The sequence below is a fragment of the Gadus chalcogrammus genome, chromosome 16 (genome assembly GCF_026213295.1).
Source record: "Gadus chalcogrammus isolate NIFS_2021 chromosome 16, NIFS_Gcha_1.0, whole genome shotgun sequence".
Taxonomy (NCBI): Eukaryota; Metazoa; Chordata; class Actinopteri; order Gadiformes; family Gadidae; genus Gadus; species Gadus chalcogrammus.
The window spans coordinates 23,490,825-23,499,813 of NC_079427.1; the positions used below are offsets into that span (position 1 = coordinate 23,490,825).

At 42.7% G+C, this 8,989-nt stretch overlaps 1 protein-coding gene across 1 annotated transcript in view; it reads left to right on the forward strand.

Annotated features, from left to right (window-relative positions):
- Positions 1-7,027, forward strand: part of slc36a4 (solute carrier family 36 member 4) — a 52,305-nt gene extending 45,278 nt beyond the window's left edge. Inside the window, exon 11 of the mRNA XM_056610704.1 lies at positions 3,638-7,027. Coding sequence (XP_056466679.1) covers positions 3,638-3,833 — 196 coding nt within the window. The 3' untranslated portion in view covers positions 3,834-7,027. The remainder of the gene's footprint in view (positions 1-3,637) is intronic.
- Positions 7,028-8,989: the final 1,962 nt, after the last annotated feature.

Sequence of the window (8,989 nt, forward strand, 5' to 3'; positions counted from 1 at the left end):
AAGCCTTGGCAGATTTAAAATACCGCTAGATGTGCACATGGCCTTTACTCGCATTAAGAAACGTGCATAACGCGCCTAATGCTACGGCCACACTGCACGCGTTACTCGTGTTAAAAAACGTGCATAACGTGCCTAACTTGACGCTTGATCATTGTGTGTCACAAAAATGGTTCAACGAGCCTAACACACCTGTGGCTGCGCTGGATTTAGGAGTCTGAGGTAGGAAACCCAAACGCCGCCGTGTTTGGGTGCACGATAGAGTTTAGATCGGGTTAGATTAAATAATCTCGGATATAAATAACAATAATCGTGTTAAATAACCTCACATGGTGTGTCTGGTGTGTTTCCAGCATTCGTAGTGTTGATCAGCAGAGAAATAGTCCGCCAAGACGTTGAGGTTGCTTAGCAACCAAAGACGCTATCCATGCAAGTGAATGGAGCGTTCCCTCTTCGTCTTAACTATCAAACCAAACAACCTTCACATTCACAGAGCGAACATTATGAAAGTAAAATGCACATTTCTCGCTAAAAATGTTTACGTAAACGCTTTTAATGGCGTAACTATGTTACTATTTCCACCCAGAATAAAGTGTAAGATGTCCGCCATATGCTTCTGTGCAAGCATGCGTCCCTCATTACTCTCTGCCAGTGACTTCGGGTCAAGCTCCACGCTGATTGGCTATCGTGGCTAAGCGTCACGCGTAGGCGCGTCAAAAGTTCAAATTGTTGAACTTTGCGCGTTGGTGCGTTGGGCGCGTTGGTGCTTTTACGTGCGTCATTACGTGCGTATGCCGCGTCTTCGCCCATACCGTATGGCAAGCCATCCCCGACAGAAAACGCCCTCATTTAGTCACGTATCACCTTCATTACGCCGTAAAAAACGCCGTCAAATTTAGAAAAACTGCGTATTTTACGCCGTCATGCACATAAAAGCGCCGCTTTTTACGCCGCGATGAAGCCTTTCAAGAGCGCGCGTAAAAAACACAGTTTTGAGCATCAAACCACTTGTAAAATACGCAGCTTGTGCACATAACAACGCGCGTAAAATACGGCGTCTCTCTAGTATGCTAATAATCTCCGCCCTTCTTTTCTCTCAGCCAATGTATTTGTACAAGTGTTTGTGCCCAATCGCTGAACAAGACAAGCAGACCAAATAAGTTCAGCACAGATCTGCTTGTGACGAATCAAACGAATTGTAATTAATCAAAAATGTATTAAAAATTATGTACAATTGTATGTACACTATCTCCTACCTCCTATATTCTATCACTTTACTGAAGCACACAATGTGTGGCAGTAAAGTGACAGGATCATTCCATAGACAAAAATCTTTGCATATAACTAATTTAATTTAGGAGGATAGTCATTGCACAGCTGTAACCAAGTATTCTCATTATAGCCTAGTTATATCCTAGTTTTGCATATTTATACATTGTATCCTATTCTCCTATTTCATGTGGCATCTGTATTTTTATGTAGGCTACAGCATCTGTATTTTAAATTTAGCTTATATCTTCTTTTTACGTTTTACCTTTTGCTGAGGTGGTCGCTGTATTACTGTATAGGCTGTCTGTATTTGTGTAAGAGTTATTTGTATTGTGTAACTGCTGGATTATGAAAGTTAGTTTGGGGTCAATAAAGTGTCTCTCTGTCTGTCCGTGTGTCTGGGGGAAAATGCCCTGAAAATTGTACGCACGGTGCGTTCAGGATTAGGACTGATATAGCATATGTCGGCCTAGGCCTAATAAATCGTGTTTCAATATTTGAAACATTCATATTAGTCTATTCTTTTCGTAGGCTACTCTGCTGTTGGCCTTGATGGGGAGATATTTTTTTGCTGCCATGCACAAATAGTTGATTCCAACAACATTCCTGCGTCTCCCCCTCCTACAGAGCCTATTTAAGCACTGTGTCAGTATACAGTTACAAGCCTATGAACGTTGTTAGAGCAGTGCACGCGCGTTCATGTTAAGAGGAGTTTTGGGAAAAACTGACATTTTTTACGAAGGTTCGAAAGAATTATGGGCTGATGGGCCTCTTAAGCCTATCAGTTAGGCTACTTGGCTCCCCAGTTCATCAGTGTCTCTCTCTATGGCTCCCTCTCACTCCTTTTCACTGTGTATTTATATCGATTGAACAAGAGGATGTAACGATAACTCAATAATTTAAATATAATTAACTTATAAAGCGTGTAACAAGACACCGAGATGATCTGGCTGGCTGACTAAAAAGGCACTGAATTTGGAACTTATAACACAGGAGGTCTGGCTTGCTGACTAAAAAGCATTTTGATCATAAAAGGTGACCATCTGAGAAAAGCACAAATCTGACAATCGATGACCTCGATCCGACGTTTAATGTTTTGTTTTGCCTACCTTTGCATTATTCAGAATAATTTTGCACTATTTAGAATTGATTTGTACCTGATCTTATCCTTTTCTACTTATTGCGCCATGTTTCAGAGAAAAATGAAAGACCAATCCTCTATTTGTCTTGCACTTATTTTGGAATTGACAATAAATCGTACAAAAAAAAATGCTCAGCAGTAAAATAATACAATTGTGGTAAATCAGGTTCTTCTCCGAGCAACTCTCCAATAAGGAAAGGTAAACTAAAGCAGTGGTTTGCATTGCTTTTTTTTTTTTCTAAAGCAGTGGTTTGCTTTTTTGGTAACTGTTCCAGAAACCACGTTCGGATGATCTTCAGCACGTATTTTACAACATAATTACGAAGAAAAGAAAACTCATTATGAAACCTTGATCCAGATTGAGCTCATGGTTGGTGGTGCTTGTTCTTAGTAAACTCTGTCCCGGTGTGTCCAGAGTCATGTTCTTCTTCAAACCACTTCTCAAGAAGCAGTGCCCGGGGTGTTGCTGCCGAGCCCGGCCGCCTCGTTTTGTCTGCTGGCTGTGCTTTCAGAAGCCCGGTGCTGGCTCTCCACCTTCATAGGAGCAGCTGTACCAGCAGAAGCGTACAAAAATAATATACATCAGTCACAACAAACCACATGCATTTCAAAGATATAAAAAAAAGAACACAGACACAAAAGTTCTACTACTTTAAACGTTCTCCCCAAGTGCAGCAGAGTGCGGGTGAGAACGAGGCGCCTTCCCTTCACCCTGTAGCCGTCATGCATGGTCTGCTCTCTTACTGTCAGCCACACAGAACGTCAGGGTTAATAGACTCTGCCGAGACGGCAGCCTTCTGAACTAAGAACTGCCGTTTGGTGGGAGGAGAAACTACAAAAATCAACAAGAAGGACCCCAACGTCCGTATGGGGAGACATGATGCTCGATATTTACAAGCAAAATAAAAGAAGTGCCTAAAATGTTATACAATCTGAAAGACATTGTCAAGGGTTCTTGTATTGGCGTAAGTTAGCAATACACTTAAATGATGGGTAACATTTGCAATGTGCTAAAAATAGAAGGACTGGCCTATATGCATTGGTTTGCCGGTGAAGCTTTGCAATGCCTGGGGATTGCTGCTCCTTAAGATGGATTTGACTCCTGCAGGCCTTAACCTTGCATCACAACATCCTCTGGTCAAATTAGTCTGGGGTGCTGTGGTAGATTGGTGTTCTCAAATTATCTAATATCATCTATCCCTAATCTTTTGGCTCCGCCTCTCTCCCCAGGACCAATCAGCTGGTGAAGATCCTGTACTCGTTTGGCGTGTTCGTCAGTTTCGCCATCCAGTTCTTCGTGCCGGCGGAGATCCTGCTGCCCCCGCTGTGCGCCCGCCTGCCAGAGTCCTGGAGGGGCGTCTGTGAGATGCTGCTCCGAGGCCTGCTCGTCTGCCTGACATGTGCGTACACCTTCCCCATTTCGTAGTTTAACTCTGTCCTCACTCACAACTTTAATATTCTCTTTAAAGGGGTTTTATTCCTCTTCGTCTTTTTCTGTTTTCTCCTTTTTTTTCTTAACGACACTTTCATCCAAAGCGTCCGAAACGCATCGACCAGGTCTTTTTGAGAAGAGAACCCATGCCCTAGCCTCTAGGTGGTTCTCTCCTCCTCTTTCTCTCGCTTCTTTTCCACTCTCTCGCTCTTTTGTTTCTTTTTTAATGAAGCTGAGGAGGTATAGTGAATACAAATCTCTGTGTGACGTCCGCCTCGGCCCTATCTACTCAAACAATCTTCTGCTATTCCTGTCACTCTGAGGGTACGGGGCTGGGGGAATATGGAGCCGTGAGAGTCCCAACGCCACCGCGCTGATAGCTTTTCTAATGAGCACACATCCATTTCTGGGTTTTTTAACATCTTCATGAAAGTATTTTGATTCGTGGTTTTCACCGTTTCATCAACATTTCATCATGTTTCCTGAAAAATGAATTCATTATGTAACTGGTACACATGAGCTGTGCAGTGGCACATTGTGCCATGGAGCACACGGTTTGAGGGACAATATCAGGCCAAAGATGTTTTTCAAATAGCTACTCCACTAAAACGCTATAAACAATAATATTGAATTATCGCTAAACCATGCAAGGCAGACATCCGTCTTGTGTCTATGTCACACAGAGATAACCAATATTTTTGCAGGCAGAACCCATTGGTAAGGTTCAGTAAGCTGCCCACGATTGCCACAGAGTCACTTAAGATATGGGGCCCTGGAAAACCAGCTTGTGGTTTGCCTGTAGCCCTTTTTACAAAATTCAACCGTTTTTGAGGAAGGTAGGTGCTGTCGCCTGCATGAAGGAAGCAAGGAAGCTAGCAAGCAAGGAAGAAGGGCTGGAGGTTGTGGAAGTTTGTCCCTCTACTGTTAATCATCTCGCTATTTGAAGCTCCCAATATTTTGAAGGCGCTAGCTGGGACCAAGCTTTCCCTGCTTGATGCCCATGCCCCTGTTCATTTGTTTACACATGCGTTTATTTTCTCTTCTGTTCTCATTGTTCTTTTTTCTTTACGTCGCTTTTTTCCCCCTCCTTGTGCTTCTCCAGTGATGGGAAATTTTTTAATTGGATAATGGTGGAGTAAACTAATGGAAATGAAGCTCATGAATTGCATGACTGAGTAAAAAGGGCACAGCACATTAGCGCTCCATGCATCTCCCTCGCTCTCCCTGTCTCTCTCTCTTGCTCACTTCGGGGTGCCCAAGACGAGCGCTGTGGAAGTGTTACTGTGTTAGGCAGACCAAATGGCATACCAAATGTGGGTGGGCAGCGAGGGCTTCGGTGGTATAGTGCAGCTAGCAGGTTCTCTAGCTGCACCCACCAACAGCCCTGTGTAGTTTGAGTCTCCGACAGGTAAGGACCTATAGTGAAAGAAACATTTTCTTAATGCTTTCTATTTGATGCAGGCCAGCTGATCCTCTCCCCCTTCCCAAACTACCCCCTACTTCCCCTACAAATCATTCTCAAGTCAGTGAAAAAATGTAATCGGTTGATCAATACCCCCCAACATTAGAGGGGTTGATATGATGAACAATAGTAATTGAATTCCTTGGAACCATCTTGTGCGTCCCGAGACGTTCCAAAGCTTAAGCGGTGATGGATGGATTTACATTGTGGGAGCAAAACAGTGCCAGATCTGATGTGATGGGGATTTGTTTTGTCCTTAAAACCCATCTTTTGAATAAATTGAATTGGTCACTGAACCATATCACCCACAAGGCGATATATGAAAATAAATATTAGTCTACCAGACTTTAATCGTGCGTCGCCTTATTAATGAGGTTCTTAAGCAGAGCGAGCCTCCAAGGGACTGTAATGTTGGAAAATTTCCCCCACCAACCGCATGCTTATAGCCTGTCTACCAATTTGTCCTCTGAATCCCTCAGTCATCCTCCTTGGCTTTCATTACTCCACTTTTTAATGAAAAGCATCTGTCTGTGCTCAGACAAACCACACGAGGAAGTGACTCTAAGCGAAGCTAAGTCTGGGGGAATTGTCATAATTGAGTTTGTGCTGATGAATGCATTTCCTGGATAGCACTGACCACTTCCCGCCCGTGCCTGGTTTTTACACCTGCGTATCATCTCCCTCTCTTGCAAACAGTGAGGCCGTTATCTATTTCATACCTTTATATTTATAATCAATCAATTAACTTTTAATCAATCAACTTTTATTTCCAGACTCATGGTCCAATACATACACATACCAATACAAACAACAGCACATACACAAACAACAACAGGACAAATAAAAAAGGTGTTTCCACATGGATGACTGGTATCGCACAGTACTAAGACCAGGGTTTGACAGCAGCTTAATGATGAGGTTACATGTACCATTCAATCAGCAAATAAATTTGTGCATTAGGGTTCTCAACAGTGCATGTAATGTGTAATCATCATGTAATAATAATAATGTACTAGTGAAATAATGCTATCTTATTCATAGCCTGTATTAGTGAATTGGTCTCTTTTCTTAGGTAAGCAGTGAAGTAATTTCTATAATGGAAGTTGAATTATCACTGCAGCATTCATGCCATTAAATAGTATAATTGGATACCTGTGCAGTGTGCTTTCAAAGCGTGCTTGTTGGGAACGGGCTGATTGCTTTGGCCTCCATTATTGCTGCTTACAGCTTCTTGAGAGGCGCTCATCGAAACAACCTCCAACTTGGGTCCTCAACAATATGCAAGCAATATAGAAGTGTGAAGTCGGTATTGATGAATTAACGGTAGTTACAAAAATGAAAGGGCAAACCTACTTACAGACAGACAAACAGAGATTCCTCTAATTAAAGTGGATATTGATAGCCAAAAAAAGCTATTTGTTTTTGCTTCGTTTCAAAGTCGTTCTGTCTCTGGGTCTCAGGGCGATTCTTATGTTGCGTTTGGCTCCCCGGTTGGCAGGCTGAGCGGACGAGTCCCCTCAAAAGAGTGTTAATGCACATCCTGCGGCCCCCTCTGTGCTGAGTGTGCTTAACAAACGCCTTTGTGCAAGGGTGGCATTCAATTATTGGCCCATAGTTGTGTATGTATGTAATTTAATGACATCTGGAGGTGTGTGCATACAAGAGTTGTGTTTGACTCAACCGCACAAACACACACGGGCGCGCACATACACACGTGCAACTACACACATGCAACCACACACACACACACACACACACACACACACACACACACACACACACACACACACACACACACACACACACACACACACACACACACACACACACACACACACACAACCTGCTATCTCCCCTTACTTTATTTTCATGGAGGAAAGTAATCACAGTAACGGCGTCCCACTGGTGAAATGAGGCTTCCCAGTGCTCGTTAACCGTTTTTTTAAACAAGGTTCCTGAAAAAAAACCTGAGGATGAGGGATGTTGTTTACACTCCCCACCGCTCCCGACCAAGCTGCAATATTGCCAGAGCTTGTCCCCCATTAACCCCGGCCCACTCCCTGCAACACATCTGAAAGGTGTGTGTTTCTAGTCAAACGGGCTAAGCGGCCCCAGAACGCCTGGTCAGGGATTAAGTGCGCCATTTGAATACTGAACTCCTTCTCACTTTCATTCTTTGTCTTTTTGTCGTTCCCATCCTCCCATTATTTTCATAAACACTGATGTAACCATACTGAGGTTAAACCAATGGGGTGGTTGTTATACTAATTTACTTTACATACTATAATAATTATGGTGTGGCACTGTTTGCTACATGCCTGGATATTATTTTCTCTGTTGTCAATAGCATTGACCTAAATTGTAGTTTATAATTGGATTTGAATTTGAGAGATGCCCTAATGATTGATTTTTGCCATTGTTTTCAGTTTTAACTTGTTATACACTACCATTCAAAGGTTTGGGGTCACTTAGAAATGTCCTTATTAACATTAAATTAATCAGAAATACTAGAGAGTCTAGACATTGTTAATGTGGTAGATGACTATTCTAGCTGGAATCGGCTGATTTTGAATTGAATATCTATATAGGTGTACAGAGGCCCATTTCCAGCAACAATCACTCCTTGCAATTAAATGAAAACCCTTAATTAAAGTGTGTGTTTTCATGTAAAACATGAAATTGTGGGTGGATGGACTGAAAGATAATTTCTGATATATTGCATTATAAAGCCCAGATAAAATCTCAGGAACAGATATCTAAACCCTCTGGCCTTCCTTCTGTGCCCATTCATTCACAATATTTCAATGTGAATGCTAGGAGCTGCATCATTATTTTATGCATGCTCAATTAGCACCCAGCAAGAAATCCATGTCTGCCGCTTGGTCTTACTGGTGGCTCATCAAGGAAATACACCCCTGGGTAGCTCAGCTACCTGGGGTTTAGGTGCAGTTCAACATCCTCATGATGGTGAAATAGAGGACTGCTGTTCGGATTTGGAGATGCACAAGTGAGTAGAAGAAATCTGGCCTTGAGGAATACAAATAAATGCAAATTTTTTTAGTCTAACCAGCAATGTAGAATCCAAGGGACTTTGGTTAAATTGGGCTTGGGGTCTGTATGGGGTATTAATTGATTCGCACTGGAGATGTTTTTGTACCTCTTTTACGTCTGTAGACCAATATCCTAAAGAGACCATTTAATTACAGCTAAAGAGTTTGGATTTACAGCAAAGTGGCCCCCGGCTGTGAGGCCCATTTGATTGCTTGAGTGTGTTGGGCCCTTTTCCTCACTCACAAAACCTTCTACTTTGTTCTCTAAGTGCACATGCTCTCTTCCTGCAGTCATCTGTCTGTTGCCGGTTCATTGTGACACCAATTGACCCGGCCTACCGTGTTAGTGTTCAAACAGCAGGGAAAGGGTCCATATGTGTGTTTAAGCGGCTGTTGTTTTAGCCGACAGAACTGTGCATGTTGGTGATTTCCAACATTTATTCAATTGGTATCTCGGCTTCATGCTACGGCCAGCAGCATCTTGAGGGTACGTTTACCTGTTCAACACGCTTTTCTAATAGTTCAACTTGTACATGGTTACAGCCTCACCTCCTCTACGGCTGAATGTCAGGTTTAACATTTTAACCAATTATAGCAGAACATGTTTCCACTCTTCATCTCACGACGCACAGCCAGCG